This window comes from Stylophora pistillata, unplaced genomic scaffold (assembly GCF_964205215.1).
Source record: "Stylophora pistillata unplaced genomic scaffold, jaStyPist1.2 SCAFFOLD_132, whole genome shotgun sequence".
NCBI lineage: Eukaryota > Metazoa > Cnidaria > Anthozoa > Scleractinia > Pocilloporidae > Stylophora > Stylophora pistillata.
In genome coordinates, this window is record NW_028290810.1 from 17,501 (window position 1) to 41,415 (window position 23,915).

At 36.5% G+C, this 23,915-nt stretch overlaps 2 protein-coding genes and 1 long non-coding RNA gene across 6 annotated transcripts in view; 2 read left to right on the top strand and 1 right to left on the bottom strand.

The window, feature by feature from the left end:
• The window catches only part of LOC148715908 (uncharacterized), a 27,007-nt gene extending 10,703 nt beyond the window's left edge, over positions 1–16,304 (top strand). Inside the window, exons 3-14 of one of the 4 annotated variants that reach the window (XM_088746235.1) lie at positions 113–167; positions 541–669; positions 1,595–1,654; positions 12,102–12,183; positions 12,331–12,386; positions 12,536–12,630; positions 13,721–13,983; positions 14,220–14,275; positions 14,657–14,805; positions 15,150–15,213; positions 15,792–15,895; positions 16,233–16,304. In XM_088746235.1, coding sequence (XP_088602361.1) covers positions 113–167; positions 541–669; positions 1,595–1,654; positions 12,102–12,115 — 258 coding nt within the window. In that variant the 3' untranslated portion in view covers positions 12,116–12,183; positions 12,331–12,386; positions 12,536–12,630; ... (4 more) ...; positions 15,792–15,895; positions 16,233–16,304. The other 3 variants (XM_088746236.1, XM_088746237.1, XM_088746238.1) reach the window with 3 other exon arrangements.
• Positions 16,305–20,584: 4,280 nt separating this feature from the next.
• On the bottom strand, positions 20,585–22,516 carry LOC148715909 (uncharacterized). Its single transcript, XR_015995748.1, has 2 exons — positions 22,379–22,516; positions 20,585–21,202 (listed from the first exon to the last, which is right to left on the bottom strand). It is a non-coding gene; the product is annotated as an uncharacterized LOC148715909 (long non-coding RNA).
• LOC148715910 (maternal protein exuperantia-like) lies at positions 20,996–23,463 on the top strand. Its single transcript, XM_088746232.1, has 3 exons — positions 20,996–21,134; positions 21,386–21,724; positions 22,264–23,463. Exons 2-3 carry the CDS (start codon positions 21,460–21,462, stop codon positions 23,058–23,060), a joined length of 1,062 nt encoding a protein of 353 aa, XP_088602358.1. The 5' UTR covers positions 20,996–21,134; positions 21,386–21,459; the 3' UTR covers positions 23,061–23,463.
• Positions 23,464–23,915: the final 452 nt, after the last annotated feature.

Here is a 23,915-nt window from a genome sequence, read left to right on the forward strand (position 1 = left end):
CAGTAAGTGTTATGTGGCTGTAAGGTGGTCTTGACTGACATCACTGCATGTGATTAGTGCACTTGGTCATATATTTTTCATGAATCATATATGTTCTTTTACTGAGTTGCAGATGAATGTAAAGGTCTTACCTACCAACAGAAGAATAAGAAAGCATCTGAAAAGTGGTGAGAAAGAAGTGACATGGAGAAAAAAAAGTTTGTGGATTCTGCAAAAGTTTATAAAGAATTAAATGTCAAAGTATCAGAACTCACGGAGGAGCAGAAAAGAAAACTAATTGATAGACACAGAAAGAAACTTTTGGAAGAGGTACTATTAATACAGCTGTGTATGTTCACCCTGATAGAGTTAAGTTGCCTATCTTCAAAAAACATTAATAATACTAACGGTAATTATGAATGATTCATATTGAGCATTTCCTTAGGGGATTTAAAAGAAGTGTTTTCGGGTTAGACCTATATCTTAATAATTAAGACTGAAGATAATATAACCTTTTTAATTGCCTTATTTTATTGCATGTATAAATCCTGGTTCTTGAAGATTTGGGTTGTCAGACATCCACATTATATCTGGATATCAGTGGTGAAGTGTACAACCTTGCATCTAGGGCTGGAACAGCATTTCTTGCAACTAATCAAGGGATGAGCATAAAATTTCGAGAATATTTTGGTAAGAAGACAATATTTGCTTTCAAACAGTGAAATTTTATGTGACAAGTACACCATAATTATTCACTTTGAGCGAGGTTAAGAATATGGAATCGAGTGTACTGTTTTGCATTTTAAACCAAAGATGGCATCTGCAGCCAATATCCTATTTGTGGATTGTGGCCATATAATAGATGACAGGTTCTTAATCAACCCTTTTCCTCCCCAGTCTTGCCTCTCTCTTGTTTTATGGTGTACATTGTGTATATTTTCTAGTGTTTGATTGCCCTCGCCTTCATTAAGATTTTAATAAAGCAATTACCCTATATGAGTTACCCTTACAAACAGAGCACTGCAGATATTTCATTCACTGATTAAGGTTTGCCATTTTATGGGAGAACTGGAACATAAAACATCCTTTTTGTGGGTGTTGGTGGACCTCATGAAGTGCCCATTAATGGAAGCTAAGAACTATGAAAAATGAACGGCACAATTTGGCACTTTGTTTCAAGGAAGGGAGCATGTCTTCAAGAGCTGCATCAAAGAGGATGTTAATAAGTAAGATCAAGATGCAGACACTGCTGTGATCTTAGCAAACAGGATAATGTCTTGATTGAGTCACCTATATAACAATCTTGCCATCTACCTTAGAGTCTGAGACAAGGAATTTCAGTGAGGGGTTGCATCTCATGGGACTACAGTACAAAATCCTATTTGATAGGGACTGGTTTTGATACCAAGAATAATTTATTTTCAAGTACTCCAGAGTTTTTAAACATTAATGTTGTAGGTGTTGTGACTTTTTCAAAATTAAGGTACATGTATGTAAGTTGAACCACAAAGAAGTGTATGGGCCATTTAATAGAATCCTCATGTGAAACTTACATGTAGCTGCCATTCATATCTTGTTTACATATTAAGTCTTTTGTTTACTTTCTGTTTTATAGGTGCAAATCATCAGCAATTTACTATTGCTCATGTGCAAGACCTTTTCAACAAGAAATACAGTAAGTATTTAAAAAACTGCAGAAGTTATCATTAAACAACTGCGTTTTGTATGTAACTAGTGGTTTGAGTTACAAATGGAATGTACTAAAGGAATGTAAATTTTAGTTTAATGCATGTATGAGTTATTTCAGAAATAGAATTTTTCTGGTTTAGTTAAGAAACAATTAATTACAGTGATGTTTTAAATAATGATCAAGTACTGGGAAAGAACATTATCTGCACTGCCCATGGCCCTCTTTACTTTCAGTGTTGTGCAAATTTGGATTCTGGGGAGCCATTTTGTTTACCAGGGACCATTTGCTCTGTTATTTTAGTTACACTTAGTCAACAAGGATTGTGTACTGTGTAAAAAGGGCTCAATTAAGGACCAAAACAGCTACAGTAATTACTTCCTTGAAGACATAGCTTTTGCTAGAATGTTATGAATAATTTGTTGTTTTTCTACTGACGCCAACTCAAAACCAAAATTCAATACTAATTTTTTACTTAGATATGCAAACATTTATAAGTAGCGAGCAGAATTGTCATGAGTGAAAGTTGTCTAAAGTTCCATCATCTGCCTTAGTTGAGCTCTGAAGGAAGTCTTAGGGTAATAATTTACCGTAAGTAAATTTAAGGTATTTTTTGCAGTCACAAATTTGATTAATTAAAATTAATTAAATTAATTTGCTGAACATTTCACTGATAAATTAACTTTAAAAACCCTCCATCTGGTTCGAAATCAGGCCAGATTGCTGTATCAAAGTTAGGTCAATTTAATTCCATAGAGGTATAACCAAAATGCGACTGTTCATTCAGATCATGCCGCATTAGACCAATCAATGGAAATGAAATCATCGATCAATTTAGCTACATTACAATAAAATGTTAAATAGTATAATCTAAGTGAAGAGAATGACCCAATATTGATTCTAGAACCTAAGTGATAATAATTAGCCTAAGAGAATACACTCTTGATTGAAATGCCAAGACCAACAGTATTATGCTGGAGCCAGAAAGTATTTTTGTTAATGAAAGTCATGTAACCCTTTAAGCATACTTTTGAATGTTAACTCTATAGTTCATTTTCGAGGAATTGCTTTTTCCTTTGCTGTTATTTGCTTTTCCTTTAAATGCCTTAAAGGTTACATTGATTTTAATGTTTTGTCATGTGTAAATTTTAAGACGTCTAAATATAACATCAGAAATAGTGAGGTTACACTGGGGAAAGGCCTTTTTGGAACTGATGTTTTTAAGTTTTCTTTTTTTAATCATATTGTAGACCTGTGGAATTCTCTTCCACTACACATTAGAATGATTGAATCTTTCTCATCATTTAAGAACAGTATTAATGAATTTTATCAAAACAAATTTACTGGAAATAAGGATAGATTTTTATAATTAATTAATAATTATTGTCATGTTAATTATGCTATTTGAGCTACTATATTGTACGTAAAAATTTTTTTCCCTTCATTGAGGCAGTTTATTCTTATGAGGAATCTTTGAATTCTGTATAAACTGACCTAATTATTTAGATCTTGTAAATTTTTTATTTTTTTTAATAATCATTAATTTATCTTTAATTTGTATATTATGTTAAGACCTGTATAATTGAAATTGAGTATATTAAAAAATTAAATTAAATTGGTACTGCGGACGTGTCACGTATAGGATTAAAACAACACATCATTTATCTTTAATGCTCTCCACTGAACAAGTTTCATCTCAGTATATTAAGTGTACTTCACCAGGACCCAACTTATATGGTTTCTATTCTTATGAAATGTACCCATAGTAAAGTCGCTTTGAATTTGGTGATTCGTTGCAAATTATTTCACAACTATAAAATATTGTCGGTTAATTAATACAAATCACCTTTGAGGGAAAATTTCCTTGGTTTCTTCTTATTATTTCTTTACTGATATTTAATATCTGCCTTTTTTAAAAAAAGTTGAATTGTACTGTATGGAATTAATTATATTCAATGTGCGAGCAGTCGTGCATTCGGAGAAAAGAGAAAGGCAAATCACTGATGGACACTAATAGCTTTGACCTTAGTTTGAGCTGAACAATCAACTCTGATTTTACAGTTACGAAGCTAACTACACTTGCTTGGGAGATTATTTATAGTAGCATTAAATATTTTTTTCTTTTTTGGATAGATTGTAAAGATTGTGTGATACCTGCCAATCATACAGTTGTTCATGACTTTTTTGATGAGGTATTTTACGTTGCACCGATTTTGAGCTTGTCGCTTGTTTTCAAAGATGGAACACTTGGCAGGTCTGAATGGGACCTCCTTTTAAAATTCAGCTGTGAAATTTTGGATGCCACGCTCAGAAATCGTATGGCAACAGCCATCATCCAACGTGTATAGTTAATAACTGCAATGTATTATGTCATAAATACGCCAGTCTGATACTGAGTCGTCGTTGCAAACACAGGACATAACTTTAGATATAGGGTGGGTGAAGAGCCAAGAAAATGACTAATAAAACAGGGTTGAGTGGGCCACCGGCTACTCCCAAATTTCATATATTTAGAAAATATAAACAGAAAAATGAGGTTGATTTCGCGAGGTTCCAGTGATTACCTTTACACCCCACACTAACAGGCCGGTTAATGACCCCAATTTTCCGAAATTAGAAAATAGCTGAAAACGGGGTCGTTCTCGCGAAGTTTCCAGTGATTACCTATACCCCCCACCAAAACACCGGTGAATGACCCCAATTTTCAGACATCTAGAAAATAACGCAAAACAGGGTGGAGTTCAGAAGTTTCCAGTCATTATCCATACACTCCGCACTAACACACCGGTTAAGGACCCCAACTTCAGATATCTAGATACTAGGAACAAAAAATGGGGTCGATTTTGGGAGTTGCCAGTGATTACCCATACACCCCCCACCAACACTCTGGCTTAGTGACCCAATTTTCAGATATGTAGAAAATAGCAACAAAAAATGGGGTCGATTTTGGGAGTTGCCAGTGATTACCCATACACCCCGCACCAACACTCTGACTTAGTGACCCAATTTTCAGATATATAGAAAATAGCAACAAAAAACGGGGTCGATTTCGCGAGTTTCCTGAGTGATAAGCTATACACTCCGATTTAATGCTCCGGACCGAATTTTCAGATATTTCAGTTGAAAATAACAACATAAAACAGGGTCGATTTCGGGAGTTTCCAGTGATTACTCATACACCTCGCACTAAAACACCGGTTAATGACCTCCATTTTCAGATATCAAGAAAATAGCAACAAAAAACGGGGTTGATTTCAGGAGTTTCCAGTCATTATCCATACACTCCGCACTAACACACCGGTTAAGTACCCCAACTTCAGATATCTAGAAACTAACAACAAAAAACGGGGTCGATTTCGGGAGTTGCCAGTGATTACCCATACACCCCGCACTAACAAACTGGTTTGGTGACCCCAATTTTCAGATATCTAGAAAATAGCTACAAAAAACGGGGTCGATTTTGCGAGTTTCCTGTGTGATAACCTATACACTCTGCTTTAATGCTCCAGGCCCAATTTTCAGATATTTCGGTAGAAAATAACAACAGAAAACAGGGTCGATTCGGGAGTTTCCGATGATTACCCATACACCTCGCACTAAAACACCGGTTAATGACCTCAATTTTCAGATATCTAGAAAATAACAACAAAAAACGGGGTCGATTTCGGGAGTTGCTAGTGATTACACATACACCCTGCACTAATACACTGGTTAATGACCCCAATTTTCAGATATTTACAAAATAACAACATAAAACGGGGTCGATTTCGCGGCACCTCGCCCTATCACACCGGGTAATGAGTTTGCAATGCTTAATTTTCACGTGGAGACTTCTGTTACTTACAGTTTGTATAGATTTGAAATAACAACAGAGAACGGGGTTTATCTCTCGCGTTTCTGGTCACTAGCGATACACCCCACATAACTGACATTGCTTAATAGCCCCGAATTTTCAGATATGACAAAATTATGACTTTGCTAGTTTTCAGCGCTTATCTCAACAGAGAGTCTGAATGGGGGGGAGGAGGGTCCACTTGTCGGTTAATATTCAGTCACTTAGTCGGTAGTATTTTTCACCCTTTGTCGCTAGTCGGTTAAGCAGCACGACGGGTTGACAGGTCCAGTTTGTAACTTCTTGGATAATGTGGAATAAAATGTGCAAAAAGGGCCTGTTTTAAGTACTCCATTTTCAAATAATTGGAAAATGATTGAAAGTGATAACCTGTATACCCTGCGTTAGGAGATTGTTTAACACCGATTTTTAAATCTTTGGAAAACTATCGTCTGGGACTCGATTTTGTTTGTTCAACTACAGAAACTGGGTCATTAGGCCACTTGGGTAGAAAGGGACTACCCGCAGGTCAAAAAGAACGTTGTCCTAGCTTCTTGAACCATTTTAGACAGAAGGGTCACTTATCGGTATCTACCGTATTTATTCGCCTATTAGCCGATCTCGGCTCTAAGCCGAGACCCTAAACTTCTTCATGTCAGCAGCTTTGCATTGAAATAAAAAATAAACAAAAAACATTCGGCTATAAGCCGAGACCTAATAATTGCAAAGTACTCCACGCGTGTCGTTAACTGAGATGAATTAACATAAACCGAAAACAAAAGGAGCTTCCCCCTCGGGAAACATGTAACCAAAAAGTAGGTTATTTACTCAGTTGTTATTGGTCGTTTAATTGAAAGTAACAACAAATCACAGATAAGTTGAATTTAATGTGTAAATAAATAGAACCATGCGTGACATAACAAAACATTCACCTGAGTTCAGAATCCTGTCTCAAACAATCGCTCTCTTTCAAAGTTATCGTAATCGATCATCATGCCGAAAGTTCGTCGTTCTTCATACAACTTAGCGTTCAAACTAAAAGTCGTTGCTGAAGCAGAGGCCGTCGAGAACAACTCCGACATCGCTAGAGATTACGGAATCAGTGAATCGATGGTGCGTCGCTGGCGAAAAGATTAAGCGAACCTGTTTTATGGTGAGCTTAAAATGTCAGCAAAGCGAAAGACGATGGGCTGCCTTTCGCCAAAGTATCCTGAATTGGATCAAACACTACTGGACTGGTTTTCAGAGCAGGGGAGTCAAGGTAGGTCTTTCGCTTCTTTAAAACAATGAAAAGCTTCGATCAACTGATATCTGTCAGATCGTGTTGCAATGTTTACACAAACCGTGGGAATGACCGCTTCTGATTGGCCAGTTTTTCATGTCGTCAAAACAAGTCAAACAATTGATCTCTGTTATCTTATACAGGAATTGCTGTAAGCGGATTAATTCTACGGCTAAAGGCAAAGGAGTTGAGCAGTGATCCAGACTTCAAAGCCTCACTGGGTTGCTACCAGAGATGGAAAAAGCGCCATTCCATCAGCCTTCGCACTAGGACAACCCTGGCCCAGCGACTCCCACAAGATCTGGAAGAAAAGATCATCCAGTTCCATCAGTTCGTGATCGCACTTTGGCAGCGGTATGGCCATTCGCTCTCCAGGCTGTTCAATATGGATGAAACTCCTATGCGATTCGAGCTTCCGTCGAGCAGAACCAACAATGATTTACATGTACCTACCCTTCGTGAGCTCGGAAATTTGTGTTTGTTGATAATCGCTCGGCTTACAGTCGAATAAACATTGAATTTCGAATCTTGTTAAGCACCCTTAAATATTTTTTGGTGAAAATACACGGCTATAAGCCGAACCCCCTTCCTTGGCGAGAATTTACCTGTTCTCAGTTTGATTTGTTGGAAAAATCGCTCGGCTTATAGGCGAACAAATACGGTAATCTACTTGGGCTATCCAGGCACGTTCAATATCTTAAAAAGTTTGAGGGTTCTCAGTGTTGATTCTGTAGAGTCCAGGCAGATAGTTTGATGTTTGGAATTACAGCTTTATTGTAATTACAGCTAGTAATACGCTACGGCTGTGAATTTATAAATAAGTATCAAACCGCAAATGGACAAAAGAATGTTACATGCATATTCGCAAATGTATATGCACTACTGATAGTAACTGTTTTTCTTGAATGTATAACATTTTTTGAATTACATTGATTTATTGAAATAGTACAAGGCTGTGATGTACTTTGCAAAATTATCCTCACTAAAAAGTAACTGAAAAATATGCAGGGCTTACTGTAGTTTGCGAAACGAAATGGAATAACTGTAGTTTGCGAAATGAAAAATCTGTAGTATGCGAAATGGAAAGTCTGTACTTTGTGAAATGGAAAATCTGTAGTTTGCGAAATGAAATTCCTCGCCTAGGCTGCGAAAAAGAAAAACAAAAAAGGGACGCTCGACTAAATACCCTCGACTTCGACATAAGACCCTCGACCCATGATGGCTCAACCAAAAGTTAGACTCCCCTGACCTGTTAGAAAATGTAACGCAAGGGTCTCCTACCTAGCAAATGTATGCAAAGGTGATCGCCAGGATAGTCTTCCGCCAGAATTTAATTTTGACAGGGAAATTTCATTTCGCAAACCACAGATTTTCCATTTCGCAAACTACAGATTTTACATTTCGCAAACTACAGACTTTTCATTTCGCAAACTACAGATTTTTCATTTCGCAAACTATAGATTTTCCTTTTCGTTTCGTTTCGTTTCGCAAACCAAAGTAAGCCATCTCAAACTTCAAGTTTTGGGGATTTTTTCGCGTTTTGTTCGCACTTTCATCATTAAAATATCCTCAACCGAAGAGCCATTAAACACCATGAATATCCACATAGTTAGAAATGTTGGTGAACTTGTCATACTCCTTCATTCATCTTCAAAAAATATTACAAAAAGGTGTCGATTGTCCAGTTGAAACCTCGCAGAAACGCGTCGCAAACTCAACAAATGGCGTTAAGCTAATGCCACTCGCGCATGCGCAGGCCAAATGCCTCTCTGTTCACTTTGCCGCCTTCGAGGACCAACGCTTCGGACCGCACTTCTGGTTGCAGTTCATCTCCCTTTGCAGGAATACTGGGTAAGTCAACTGCTGACTCATATTATAACATTGTTTGTGCACGAGTCAAACTTCGATCGATCCAGTTAGTTCCTGCGTTTAAACCGAGCAAATTTCAAGAGCGCGGACGCGGTTGCTTTGTTCAGGTCGCATGAATTTTGAAGATCTATGGCTGTTTCCAACGAGGAATCGGAACAACTTCAGAATACCCGTCCACATCATTTACATTTGTCGGGAAGCTTTGAAAAATGAGGTATAACACAGTAGACGCTATTCTTAGTCAATGAGTCAATGAAATGTAATTGATATGGCAGGGTTAACAATACATGCCTGCGTAAGAATTTTAAAATTATGCTCTATAGGTATTATAAATCATTTAAAATAGACTTTTTTCAATGCTTTTTTTAAGCTATTTACATATTCATGATCTACGACAGATGATGGTAGCTTATTCCAACAATCAATAAAAAAAAAAAAAATGAAACTAGTGGCAGCGCTTGGCCAGGTAGTATTTAATTTTGATTTGATTTCATTTATCTTTGGTTTCATTTTATTTCTATTTTACATTTCATTTACTTTCACTTGCTTTTATTTTAAAAAGAAAAATAAGAAATAAATCGAAATTTAAAAAAAAATAACAAAAATAATTCCTATAAATTTGAATATGTTTAATGGCAGTTCTCGGCCACTATACACGTCTGCAACACTTATGTCTTTGTTTGTCTGAGGCATTAAATGATTGAGAATTTTTTTCTTTTGGCGTTGAAAGGCCCATCCTAGTGAGTAGTTAAGATCTCAAAAACTGATTTATAGCAATCAATTTCTTTGAGATAGAGCCATTTAGATATTGGTATGTAAAATGGCTTATTCTGTTAATAAAAACCCTCAAAAACAATTGCGTCACACACCCTGGACGTGGCCACTACTGCCAATCTAGATTTGGATTCTTATAGAACTATGTATAAGCTTTCATGAAAAGTAAGTTTGGCTCTCATATTTTGAATTTAAAAATCTGTCAAATTTTGATGTCTCATGTGGAATAGCCCTTTTTAGCTCAAAATTACTTACTCCAAAAACATGCACTCGGCAGTAATATGAAATGAACTTGTGGCTTAAATTCAAAAGGGAACAGCAGATCTGAAAAAGATTGAAGAGCAAAGCAGCAAAAATAAAACAGTTATCTTGGCGACCAGTCTTAAGGAATAACCCCTGTTGGTTCAAGTACTCAGCGTATAAAAGAGATACCTATTTTTATAAGTTGAGGATGTCTAAACATGTTGTTTTAATCAGTCCTGGCAAGGTGATTAAAGTAGGAAATAAAGAGGTACAATCTTCTTGCTACCCACCAAACAACGTATTCATGTTTCTGAAAAGACGTATTGAAAAAACACCTTTAAAAAACAGCTTCTCCAATAATCATCGGTTGTTCCACAGAAACTGCAATCATGGCCTTCCTATGGCTTAGATTTTCAACAGATAGTGATATAAATAAATGTGGGTATTACACTGTAGACCTCCTTTTATTGCATGTACTAAACGTTTTATTCTAGACTAAAGATTTCAAAATTAACAAGTACAGTATGAACACCTCATTTACTGAAACACACAATGTACTGACCTTATTTGACTGAATAGTGACATTTTGTGACTCAATCAATCAATCAATACTTTATTTACCCACGTAGCGTCAAGGAGCTCGTAGAGCTTGTTCAAAATACATAGGTGCCTCTAAGATTAAGAATCTAAAAAACCTAATACATACTGTCAAGACCTAATAGATTAGAAATTGAAATTGGACTTTAATTGATTTTAATAAACATTGTCAGTCCAGTGACAGAATCCTTTATCACAGATGAAAAAGCGACAATATAGTGTAATGTCAGCTCCCATTCAGCCTGTGTTACAAAATAAAGAATTCTATAGCTGAGAGGGAAAAAGGGACTCACTGAAACAAAATCAAGGTACACTTGATAAACAGAAACATAAACAACATGCAGTATGATGCACGATCCTCGTAGTATTGAAGAAAATCATAAAGATGCAGATTGTATGTTGACTTGTAAATTTGTGTTGCAACATCCAAGGTCTCTTAATCTCTAAAGCTATAACTAATAGCTCCGCTGATCTTCTACAGGTAGAGAGACATTGTGCTTTCAATGCTAAAGAGGTGCAGCCCCAATGATTCCAAGGATCTCTTTATGATTTTTTTCAATACACAGCACAATAGTTTTTATCAGTTAGTCACTGACCTGATCAAGCAGCAGGCTTAAATCCACCTCAGTGACTGGAGGTAGTGCTGGATACACACCTGACAGAATTTCAAAATCGTTAGAAATAGGCTAACCTTTTGACGTCTGGAATGATCACCGTGAACAGTGAACACTCAGTGGGGAGTTGAGAGACACAGTTACAGATTTGCATATAATTATGAAGAATTCTTGTAATCCCTAAGTGTTCAGATAAGGTTTTGTAAAGTTGATAAAGTCCTCTATTGCTTTTATAAAATATTTGTCAAAAATAACTCAACAAAGATAGGGTAACATGACAACTATGTTTACATATTCTCACTACAACCCTTATCATTCATGAAAATAACAACATCTGATCTCACCTGAATTCAACTGTGCTACATCAATAAGAATTGAACTTGTTGGTGAAACTGAAGAGAAAAATAACAAGAAAGATCTAAAGAAATATTTCAGCTTTTTTAAAATTATCTTGCTCTTGATAACAAATGAGACTGTACATAGTAACAACTAATGCTCTGGGTGCTTTATTCATCATTGTCACTGTGGTTTGTATGAAGCTATCTAATCCATCTGACAGCTGGTCGTCATAACAACTTGCTTTTTATAGGATGTTTTTCCTTCATTGCTACTTTAACTTAATCGATAGTTTTTTTGGTGTGTGTTTTTATTGACCAAGACAAAGCTTAGATGCATAAAAAGACAAAAAAAAAAACAAAAAACAGGCAAATAGTTAGCTATCTTCACCAAGCAAGCATGCTAATTAAAAAATTTTTCATCAGTTGTAAAAGGATTTGGTGGCTAAAATAAGAATAAAAAATGACTTGTTTATTTTGAGAGCTAGGAAAGATAGCCTATCAATTGCTTGTAGCACAGGAGGAGAGATCCATAAAAATGCAGAAAAGAAAAAGGCAAAATTATCCAGCTATCTTGACCTAACAACCTTGGTCGCTTAAGTATTTAGTACATGGTAAAAGGTTTTAGCTTAAATAATCAAGGATGACTTGTTTATTATGAGAACTGGAAAGAAATTCAATGCTTAAATTGCTTTAAATCCATGCAGCATTAATTTCCTATAATAAGGTAACACTTGAAGGGTAGAAGTGAGTTTGTGTTTTTTACAAAAAGAGGTTTCTTTTCTTTTCCATTCAAGGTGACACTAATAAAAATGTTAGATGTAAAATGTTTGATGAAATATCAGAATTAATACAAAATGTAAACATACCTTCTCTTTGCTTTTTCAAGGCACTCTGCAGTAAGCACAGTGATCACATTGCAGAGAATAAAATGGCTATCCAATCTTGCGCTCTTCTGCTGTATACAACAGGTTCTTGTCAAGCAATACATTTTTAGAAAATCCTTATTAAGGTGTTTTACCCTATGTTATTAGTGTTAATTACCTCTGGTTAGCCTCATTTATTTTTACTGAAACAACAGACTTCAAAATGTAACATCACTTTAATTTTATTTTCAGGTTTTGTATAATAGTGGAAATACAGTTCAGCAACATACACTCTCTGAAGCATTCAGGTATGGGCCTCAGTAATGAAATGAATTGGGTTTTTTTTAATACTTTCCTTATTATAATTAATGTCTGTAAGTTATAAGTTAATTAAACAGCACAAGTTCATCCATTGATCACTGTACTTTATTTTTTGACATCTTTATGTCTCCATCAGCCAATTCCTGAATGAAATTAGACTATGATGAGCTCACGGCCTTAGATCAGCTGTCAGCATGTGGTCTCAAGAACTTCATGTTTGATGTAGCCAAGGTTAGTGAGGCGGGAAGGGGAAGGGGATTGGTGAGCTAATCTGGACTGCACACTTGCAAATGGTTTTTATGTGCAGTATCTGACTGGGCAGATACTAAATTGTAGCATTCTCTGGAGGTTTTTTTTTTGGTGAGCTAATCTGGACTGCACACTTGCAAATGGTTTTTATGTGCAGTATCTGACTGGGCAGATACTAAATTGTAGCATTCTCTGGAGGTTCTTTTTTTTTGGTGAGCTAATCTAGACTGCACACTTGCAAATGGTTTTTATGTGCAGTATCTGACTGGGCAGATACTAAATTGTAGCATTCTCTGGAGGTTTTTTTTTTTTGGTGAGCTAATCTGGACTGCACACTTGCAAATGGTTTTTATGTGCAGTATCTGACTGGGCAGATACTAAATTGTAGCATTCTCTGGAGGTTTTTTTTTTTTGGTGAGCTAATCTGGACTGCACACTTGCAAATGGTTTTCATGTGCAGTATCTGACTGGGCAGATACTAAATTGTAGCATTCTCTGGAGGTTTTTTTTTTTTGGTGAGCTAATCTGGACTGCACACTTGCAAATGGTTTTTATGTGCAGTATCTGACTGGGCAGATACTAAATTGTAGCATTCTCTGGAGGTTTTTTTTTTTTGGTGAGCTAATCTGGACTGCACACTTGCAAATGGTTTTTATGTACAGGATCTGACTGGGCAGATACTAACTTGTAGCATTCTCTGGAGGTTTTTTTTTTTAAAGACCAGCTATAAAAAACACTAGGTGCAGGCAAAGGTAAACATTTATTTTTGAACAAGACTATGGTGTTTCACTGCTTTGTTGGATTAAAATAGACTGTGCTTCAAACACCAGAAGCCTGCAAAAGTGGAGCTACTTCTGGAGAACATTTCACTTACTTCAAAGCCTATGGAGACACTTGAGACTTGTGAAGCCTTCTGAATGAGATCGTGGAAAGTAACTCAGTAACCCTGAGTTTTGATGATTTACAGTTTACTAGTGGTTTTGGCTGTATTGCGTGATGTTGCAGAATACAAGATAATCTTAGTGGAAAGGCTGCATGAATTGAATCTCAATCAGTTGAATTTCCTTCACAGGCAAGAGGTCTCATGGCTGAAACTCTGGACATGCTTGCACAGAAGGGAAAGTTTCATCTTTCTTGTGAACTTCAGGGCAAGTTGGCATCTAGAGGTTTCACTGATATTATCAGCAGAGGTGCGAATGGCGAGAAAGACATGATTGCAGCACTTTATTGAATAGTTCAATGAAGGGGCATTCACGAGATGATTTTGCACAGTGTTCTGTTGAGTTGACCTGTTCAGAATTCTCTTTTTAGAATTGAAAGAGGTCAAATTTTTTGGTAAGATGCATGAATTTTTTGATAAAGATTTGTTTATTTTATAATTGTAAAAGCGTTTGACTCTTATTTTTCATACCATCATCACTGACAATGTAATATGTACAAGGTTCATCCTTAAAGTAGCAGGTGCCAGCTCAGCAAATAAGAAATAAAGAAAACAAGGTGGCAGTTGAAGTGGGTTCGTTTTTATTTTGTAATGATTTTTAATTCATACTTACCTTGTATGCGGATAACAGGTGCTTTTATACAGTGTATGGATCCTAAGGATGCAGAATCATTTCTGTTGTCTTAGGTACTGTGAGTGAAAATTATTTCATAGGTATAATCTGCCTAAATTTGCTCCATGTACTTTTTGTTTTGAGGTTCAGCTATGTCTTGAAGATAAGAGGAAAGTTTCAACTGAATGCTTGCATTTTTATTGGTTCTTCAGTAACCCTTTCCCTCCCAAGAATGTATTAGTAAATAAATTCTCCATACTGTTTGCTATTCTTTTCCTATAGTGTAACTTTAAAGAATTTGGTATTAGATCAACTAATAATCCCCTCCTTGATATGTTTCGTTATTCTTGTTACTCATCTGCTTGATATAATATTGATGTTGTAAGGAGAATTAAGTTCTGTCTCATCACTTATGGGAGTTAAAGCAATTTTTTGTGCCTTCCTTTGATTTGCAGCCTGAAATTATTTTAAGTCATTTGAAGTTCCCTCTTTGTCATCTGACTTCATTGAATGAAGAAAGCTTGGTACACATTGCTCGAGTTCTGGACCCATCTCGTCCTTCATTTAGATCCTTGGCAAGTTAAGTGAGACCTCCAAGGCAGAGGTAAGAATTTGTCATTATTTGTAATGACCAAGCTTAATCAGAAATTTAAACTGTATTAACTGTCAGTGTCAAGAGGGAATAACAACTAAAGCCAATAAATAAAAAGCTTTGAAGGTGTTTTCAAGGAACTTTCAGATAGGATTAATGATAAATATGACTACTGAGCAGATTATGATTTACACTATATATACCATGAATCAGTTGTAATGCATACTACTATCATATGTTAGCAGTTGTGAAATACAGGTATGAATGGTTTAAGATTGTGATGGTGATGGTGGTTATTGTGGTAATTTGATAAGGGTTTACATTCATAAGGATGTTTCACTTTCATTTAATTTTAGGACTGTATCTGGAAGCTCAATCAGCTCAGTGATTTCTCTTGAAAGTACTGCCAGTTTCAGACAGGTCTGCATGAGTTATGTTTTTTTTTTCGTCGACAATATATTATTTCATTTATTGTAATCAACTTATCCACACACATCCAACAGAGAATCATTGAAATGTCCAAAGGATGAAACTTTTTTTCAGTGATTATAATGGAAGTTTTAGTGGAAGTGAATGAGAGTTGGCAGGGGGGCACGATAAACTGTTGTTATGAACACTATAAACTAAACTGGAACAAGATAAGGAAGATTCAAAAGATCCATTTATCTTACTTCCTGCAAACTTTTTAAAATAAATGTTGAATTGTTCCTAGGGGAGCAGGGATGGCACAGTGGTGAGAGCACTTGCCCCCCACCACTGTGGCCTGGGTTTGATTCCCAGACTTGGCGTCACATATGGGTTGAGTTTGCTGTTGGTTCTCGTCCTTGCTCTGGGGGTTTCCTCTGGGTCCTCCTGTTTACCTCCCTCCGCAAAAACCAACATTCCAAATTCCAATTCGATTGGAACAGTGGACAAGAAGAGCCACCCAGTAGAATGTCCATTGCTAATTTATTATTTATTATTTATTATTTTTTAATTGTTCACTTTCGGTGATATAGGAGGATCATAAGCAACCTTCCCTGCATGATCTGATTGAGCTGTTTTTATGTTGTCTTTTGGTTTTAAATTATCTCAGAGATGATAAGTTGGATGCTGATGCAAGGTGTGTGTCCCATGTTATTTATCTTCTTTATTAAATTTTTTATAATTTTATATATTGAGGGCTGGGGGATGTCAAAAGTAGAAAGCTGCCGGCAGAAATGGTTAATTTACTTCCATGTTTCAGCTTGCATCTCCAGTTCCTTGTGAGAAATGGCATTTTTTCAAAAAAATTATCCTGGATTAGTTAGGAGCCATCTACCCAAGCCCAGTTTCTTCAAATAAGATGTTGCAGATGTCTTTGAAATTAGGGTTAATAAGAATAATTATGCCTGTAAAAGATTTAATAACTAATTAAAAGGATATTGTAATTGATACTTTTCTCTGTTGTCTGTGTCCAGAGTTGCAGCATTTAAGTGCATTACTGGAGGAGACCAAGCTTCTGAAAATGATCTGGGAAGGAAGAGGGTAATTTCAAGTATTAATAAAAGCTCTCAAATTGTGGTTGATAGTGAAGTACATTCTATGGTACTTTAGATGATCTTCCATTCAGACCATGTAATGATATCATTATCACGGGTTCTGTTCATAATAGAAAAGTACAATGGAGTTCCTGTTCAAGCCTGTCATTTGTCCTATGGCCAACAACACACGGCTGTTGTTAGTTCATCGGGAGATGTTTACACATGGGGAAGATCACAAAAAGGAAGGTACAATGTACAGGCCTCAATTTTTTCAGGTAGGAATTTCACTATTGCTTAAATAGTGCTCTTTACTGCGAGGATCGTACATAAATACGTTTCTACAACCGCGGTTCAAATATATGAGTTTCATATATTCATTGAGTTTGATTTATCATCTTACGGGTTTATGGTGAATTAGTTTGGTGACCTGTTCCCAGTTGGCTTGTTAGCTCAATTGGTACAGTGCTGCACTAGTATCGCAGAGGTCAGTGGTTCAAATCCCATGCAGGCCTGAATTTTTTCAGGTGTAATTTTCACTATTGCTTATTAAAATAGTGCTCTTTACTGCGAGGATCATACATAAATACGGTACAATGTGTTGCCAAAAACATCTCTGAAGAATTGAGTGTTATATTTTAGACAAAGAAAGTCTGCCAAATGTTAACTAATCACTGCCTATGTGCTTGTAGTGTCATTATTGAAAAATATTGCTGATCCTATAGCAGCTAGTATGCAGGACACATGTCATATATGTTTATCAACTTTATTGGTCTCATAAGTTATGAATATACAGAAGTAAAAGAAATTTAAAAAAAGGACCAAATAAGATTGCCGAAACAGAAACAAAATCCCATGTGAGGCGCAACCCGAAAACTAAAAAGAAAAAAAATATAAATCCGATAAAAAAACTAATGAACTATATGAACTTTGTAATGGGCCTTGCTGATCACCATAGAGTCTCTGTGGCTCCGTGCTAAAGCATCGGAGCACCGAGTCCCAAGGTCTGAGGTTGGATTTGTCATGGGGACTTAAAAATTTTTCTTTCCCCCACACTTGTGACTTAAGATGAAATGTAACATCTTTCTAAGGTTACTGTTACGTAGTTGTAAATTCAGATATAGGTGATCACAGGATTGGACTCCCACTTTTTATAGAGAACAAGATAGATTAAACTTATGATTTCCAATTAATAATGGGATGGTACATTATGTAGGATTTTTTTAATATATCAAATGGAACTAAGATTGTTAGGCTGTGGCACAGGTTGATCAGGAATGTAGCTTCTTTGTCTGGTTGGTATTTGCTGGCCAAACCAGGTCACCTCACACAGTGCATTTTTCTATGCTCTAGAATTTACCAGTTCTGCCTTTATTGCACTGATTAATTAGATCTTGTGGAGTATAAACAAACAATTAATCTTTGAAACCTGACAAGTTCAAGTATTGTCTGTAAGATATTTTCAACCTGTTCAAGTAGGTGCTCAAATTCATGCTCCAGGGTTAAAAGTGATGATGTCACAAGGCGTAGAAAGGGTGTGGGTCCCCATGGGCGCATATGGGCGCACTGGATGTCAATAGGTTAATTAACATGTTGCTAGCTCTCAAGAAGATCAAGATAAGAGGTTTAGCTTATTCACCTCAGCAAGAGAGTTGAAATTTCAAAGTGAGTAGTATGCAGTGGGGCTGAACATTCCTAGCAGAGTTATATACATACATACATACATACTTTATTTTTCATGTAGGTCAGTACAAGAAGGCAGCTAAAAAGCTGATGTGGACTTACAAATTTAAATATATCTACAACAATTTAAATATTAATGTTATCAAACTTAAGAATTATTTACAATGAGTAAGAAAAAAAAAATGAAGAACTGCTTTCATTTTAAGCAGGAACCATTAACCATAATCTCTATTCTGAGTACAATGTGATACAGTTTGATTCATTAATGTGAGGGCAGCTGGCAAGAAGTATGCGTCAGTGATTAATTTGATTATTTTCCCTCACATAGGTGTATTCTTGGGCATCATCAAAGTATGGACAGGTAAGAAATACAACTTTATCAATGCAAATATTATCAGCATCCTTGCAAGATGTTCGTTTTGATTTTAACCCTTTAACTTAACCCCAAAGTCTGACTGTCAATTCTCCCCTCTAACTGCTACACATTTCCTTGTAAATTAGTTACAAGAATTTTACGTTAGATCAAGATAGCAATCTCTACATAAGTTTAAGTATCTCACTACCTGTTAACTGAGTGATAATATATATGGATATTATAGGGACTTGAAGGATAAAAAGGCAGAGCCCTACCTGAATGCCATTTCTAAGGTAGTCGTTTTCAACTTTGATCACAACATCTTTGAATCAGATAATGCATTTAGAAATAATTTCCTGATTCACATGATAATTTTTTTTAACAATGTTGTGTTGCGTATGATGTACGATCCTCGCAGTAGATAGCGGTATTTATGCAATAGCGAAAATCAGACCTGAAAAAAATCAGGCCTGTACGGGACTAGAACCACTGACCTCTGCGATACTAGTGCAGCGCTCTACCAATTCAGCTAACAAGCCAACTGGGAGCAAGCCAATAAGTTGGCTGGTAATAAACCCGTGAAAGTGATAAATGAGATAGAATAAATATATGAAGTTCATATATTTTGAACTGCGGTGTTAGATACGTATGATGCACGATCCTGGCAGTAGATAGCGTTATTTATGCAATAGCGCAAATTTTTTTCAGGTCTGATTTTCGCTATTGCATAAATAGCGCTATCTACTGCGAGGATCGTGCATCAGACGTATCTAATACCGCAGTTCAAAATATATGAACTTCATATATTTATTCTATCTCATTTATCACTTTCACGGGTTTATTACGAACCAACTTATCGGCCTGCTCCCAGTTGGCTTGTTAGCTCAATTGGTAGAGCGCTGCACTAGTATTGCAGAGATCAGTGGTTCGAGTCCCGTACAGGCCTGATTTTTTTCAGGTCTGATTTTCGCTATTGCATAAATAGCGCTATCTACTGCAAGGATCGTGCATCATACGTATCTAATACTGCAGTTCAAAATATATGAACTTCATATATTTATTCTATCTCAATGTTGTGTTATTTTGAGGAAAGTTTGGCCAAGGAGACACAAAGCAACAGACAAGGCCTGTCTACATTACCGAGCTATCGGACAACAAATGTATAGCAGTTATGTGTGGACATTATCACTCCATGGCTCTGTGAGCAGATCACCGGGTGTGGTCGTGGGGATGGGGAGTCCATGGACAGTTAGGAGTGGGTAGCATTAAAGATGCACTCCTCCCAACACATGTGCAAGCACTTGATCAGTATCAAGTGACCAAACTAGCTGCTGGGTATTCACACAGTGCAGTACTTACAGCTTAGGTTGGCTTTGGTTTGTTACAAAGTCAATTCAATCTGCACCTGAATACCATAAATCCTATAATAAGCCTTCCCGGGGGAGGGGGGAGCTTATTTATTCCACGGATTTTGGGGGGGGGGGTGGCTTAGAGGGAGGCTTATTAATTTAAAGTGGAAAAACTTAATTTAAAGAGGAAAAACTTCATAAGTATCACTTCTTTTTGAACAAAATGAAACACAGAGTGCTGGTAATATTCTTCAGCACACAAACTGATGGCCATGGTTTACCATGTTTCCCACCTAGTGGGTTTTGTGCCCTGACCAAATATTATATTTTGACCTAAGTTTTACTAAGCTGGGTTATGAGACAAAAGACTGTTGCTATGAAAGAACTTGTTAAGGCCCACATCAAGGAAGAGTCATACACTTGAATAAGCCATTTTTGTTACATTAAAAATTCAAACTTGGTTCAGAGGCTAGGGGGGAAAAGAAACAAAAGATATCACATAGAGGTTGGACAATGAATGATTAATTGCTTTTGGTTGATTCGTCCTAGCCTGAGAGTCATGTTAGAATTTTAATATATGAACAGTGGCCTCACCTATTTATTACTGGAAATAGAAGAGGCAATGTTTTCCAACCCTGTTTAAATCATTTCTTTTTTCAAGGACAAATCCTCACATTTGGAGGAGGTATGAAAATACAGTCAAGCAGTTCACAGAAATTTCCTTTAATTTGTAATGTTGTTTCAAATTGGTTTGTATTGTGGTCATTTTGGAAACGTACAGGCTGCAAGGCATTTTTTAGAAATTTGAACTTTGGAGATTAACAGGGGAAGGGCAATCGGGCAAAACCCTGTGTTGAATTTTAAGCAGTGTTATAATTCGATACTCTCCCAGTGATAAGCTAGTATTATTGGATCTCAGATTTAATTTATGGTTTAGGCTGAATATAAAATACAAATCCATGTAGTTGGACACTTTTTGTCTCTACATACATTGTGCTCTCCAGAACTACCTGGCTCATGTTAATCCCTTAATGATGTTTAGGTTAGTTGTCTCTGATTTTGTAAAGACATTTAGGTATGTATCTTGTGGTGTTTGTTTTACTTAGGACTGTATGGTCAGTTAGGACTGGGAAACAATAGTAAGCAGACACTTCCAGTGCTTGTACGGACTTTAAAGAATGAGAAACTTTACTTAATTTGTTGTGGATCATTTGAAAGTGTAAGTAATTTAGCCAAATTTTCTTACTTTATATTTTAGTCTTTGCACCACTGTTGATACTTTCTTAAGGTGAGGAAAACATTTCTATTGTGCCCCATGCTCATGGTGACCATTCTTCTTGTGGCGACTGGTGTGGCTACTTAAAAAGTCCTGCGTCCTACAAACACAGAGGCCTTCCCCATGGCAAGGATCTGATGGACAAAAGGTTGAGGCAGTCACTGGAAAAGATCATAGTAGTAAGTACAGTGTACATGTATGCTGGCACAGCTCGCTCCTCACAAATTCCCAATGCCAACCATTTTACCTGTAGAGGAACACAACTCTTAGAAAATAGTGTTAGTGCTTATGATTGTATTCTAAATTAAATTAATAACTGCAAGGGATAACGCTATAAGTGTTAGAGGACTATCAACCTCTTTTTCCGTTTCACAAGCTTTAAGAGATACCAAATTGTAGTGAATAAAAACCATTTGTTTGTTCAATTTAGGTTTATGCTTCAAATGCTAAGAAGCTAGCTCCCCTTGGGTCGAGCCAGGCAATACTTTAAAGTTTGCAAAGAAAATGGACAAGAAAATACTAATTTTGAAACAGAAACAGAAAACAAGAGAGTACAAGAAGAAAAGAATTGAGAAGAAAGCGAAGCAGTTGAAAAAGACAAAACAGCTTGAGAACAGAGAAGGACAACAGTATAGTTCTGGAATGGGCTTTGATGGACATGATGCTGCTCAGGAAATTTCAGCACCACCTGCAGCCTCAAAGATTGAGAAAGTATCGTTAACCAAAGACTATCATCAAATCATATTTGATTTGGAAACATCTGGAAGGGGTAATTAGCTTTGCAGGGTGAAGTTTGGCAAAAAAGTAACAAAGTGAATACAAGGCTGTGCTCTAAGGAAAATTGAATGGAGCCCAGTGCTCTGAAACTGTGAAATCTAGGGTGCCCAGCATATGCTTTGTATAAAAAAAAAACTAAAATTTCCGAGTCACCCAAGTGGAAAAGTAAGGCGCCAGGGGCCACTGGGCGCTGTTAGAGCACAGCCTTGGAATATAACCATGTTTGTCCCAGCAGGGTGTTTTGGAATTGCACATTAGAGAATAATTATATTTAATCATGGAATTGTTTTGCTATTTTGCTAGATTGCTGAATACTCGTCCTGCTAATTTGCATCCCATAGATTCCTTTGTTTTATCATGCCTTGTTCTCAAAGAAAATAGGTCAGATGCAAATTAGCAGGACAGGTGTTCAGAAATCACTCCTATTTTTATTTTAGATATACCCTGCATAGATGCACTAAGCCTTTTTATTACATTTTTCTTTGTAATATCTTTGTAAAGTATTAATTGGATTACAATATCTTAAAACAGGTAATGATGCTGAAATCCTACAAATTGCAGCAACAGATGGTAATGATGAGTTCTCTATTTATATCAAGCCTCGTAATGTACTATCACCAGAAGCATCTGCTGTGAACAAACTCACCTTCCAAAGAGCAATACTGTTTTATGATGGGAAGCCAATAACTGATGCTGTTGCAATTGATGTGGCACTGAAGACCTTCATTGAGTGGCTCAAATCAAGAATGCCTTGCATTTTAGTAGCACACAATTGCAAATCCTTTGATGCCAGGTTCTTGGTGCAAGCAGCAGAGAAAAATGGAGTCATGGATGACTTAGTTAAAACAGTTTCTGGCTTTACAGACCCTCTTTCAGCATTCAGGGAATTGCTTCCTGAAATGAAATCCCAAAGCCAAGAAAACCTGGTACAAGGTCTTCTGGGTAAATCCTATGAAGCTCACAATGCTCTTGCAGATGTGCAAACACTTTACCAGCTGGTGAAGAAGTTTCTAAATGTCAAACTGCTACAAAAGCACAGCTTCAAAGTTTCATGGGTGGCATCCTATCAGAAGCTCCTAAAAGAAAAGAAACTTCTGGTTAATACCCTGCAGCCATTAGTTAGAGAGAAGTACATTTCAGCCTCAATGGCCATTAAGTGTGCAAGCTCAGGTTTGGGTCTCCCTCACCTGAGAGTGGTATACCAAAGAGGCAAGGAAGAAGGGGTGAAGCAAGTTCTGATGGAGAGGTTTGACAACAAACCCAGAGTCTCCTCAAACAAGCGGGTGCTGGTGCAAATATGTCAGTACTTTACAGATACTGCAAATTAAGATTGTGATTTGTGCAATTAATGTTTTGAAATAATTTTTGCACGGAAAATGTAGTAGTCAGAATGAGGACCAGTGAGACATTGGAGTGTGGTTCTGAAGTATAAAAAGCAAATTTTAAAGTGCAGTTCGTATTTTTCAGAGTATACTACATTGTACTGTATATATCACTCCTGTTAGAGTGATGGGTGAAGAATTCACATTTTGCTGTGTATGGAAACCAAACAAGACAACATACAAAGAATACAAAGAATTTGGGTTGTCTGTCTAGCATGGGGTCCTTGACTCCTTTAAGGACTATCCCTATGGCATTTTTTTTTCTCCTTTTTCTCTCTCTTTTGTTTACTATGTTGCCATTAAATTGATAAATATAAATATAAATACGAATCAACAGTCTTTTCTTCAAGTTTTTTGTCAAACCTTTATTGCCCAAGCAAAACAAATCGAACCCTAGCTCACTGGAATTAACAAAACGCCAGCGCTACGAAATTGTTTCAACTATATGCTTATAACTTAAAAATCTCATCAAATCTTGACTTACCTCATTTTTTATTATTTTTTCACCCTTTCCAAGTATGAATTTCTGTGTTGGTGACATCAAACACATAAAAACAACCGAAAAGAAGCTTATTATCGAGTGCATACTTCAAGCACGATGGACACCATTTTGTCTCGTCCCAGTCCCCACCGTGCAAATTCTTCATCCTGACTACGATCTGAAAACCATGTCCACCTTTTACGGCAGTTTGTGAGGAAACAAGCACGGTGACACCCGATTTTTTTTTCAGGTTTTTGCTATGAACAATCTAATAAAGAACATATTTGAAGAATAAAAGAAGTTTGACGGTAGAACATTTT

What these genes read in the sequence shown, in the direction of transcription:
- LOC148715910 (XM_088746232.1), top strand. Translation starts at nt 21,460, where the DNA reads ATGGACAAGAAAATACTAATTTTGAAACAGAAACAGAAAACAAGAGAG. An exon ending in TTTGGAAACATCTGGAAGGG is followed by an intron (nt 21,725 to 22,263) that starts GTAATTAGCTTT and finishes ATCTTAAAACAG; the next exon opens with GTAATGATGCTGAAATCCTA.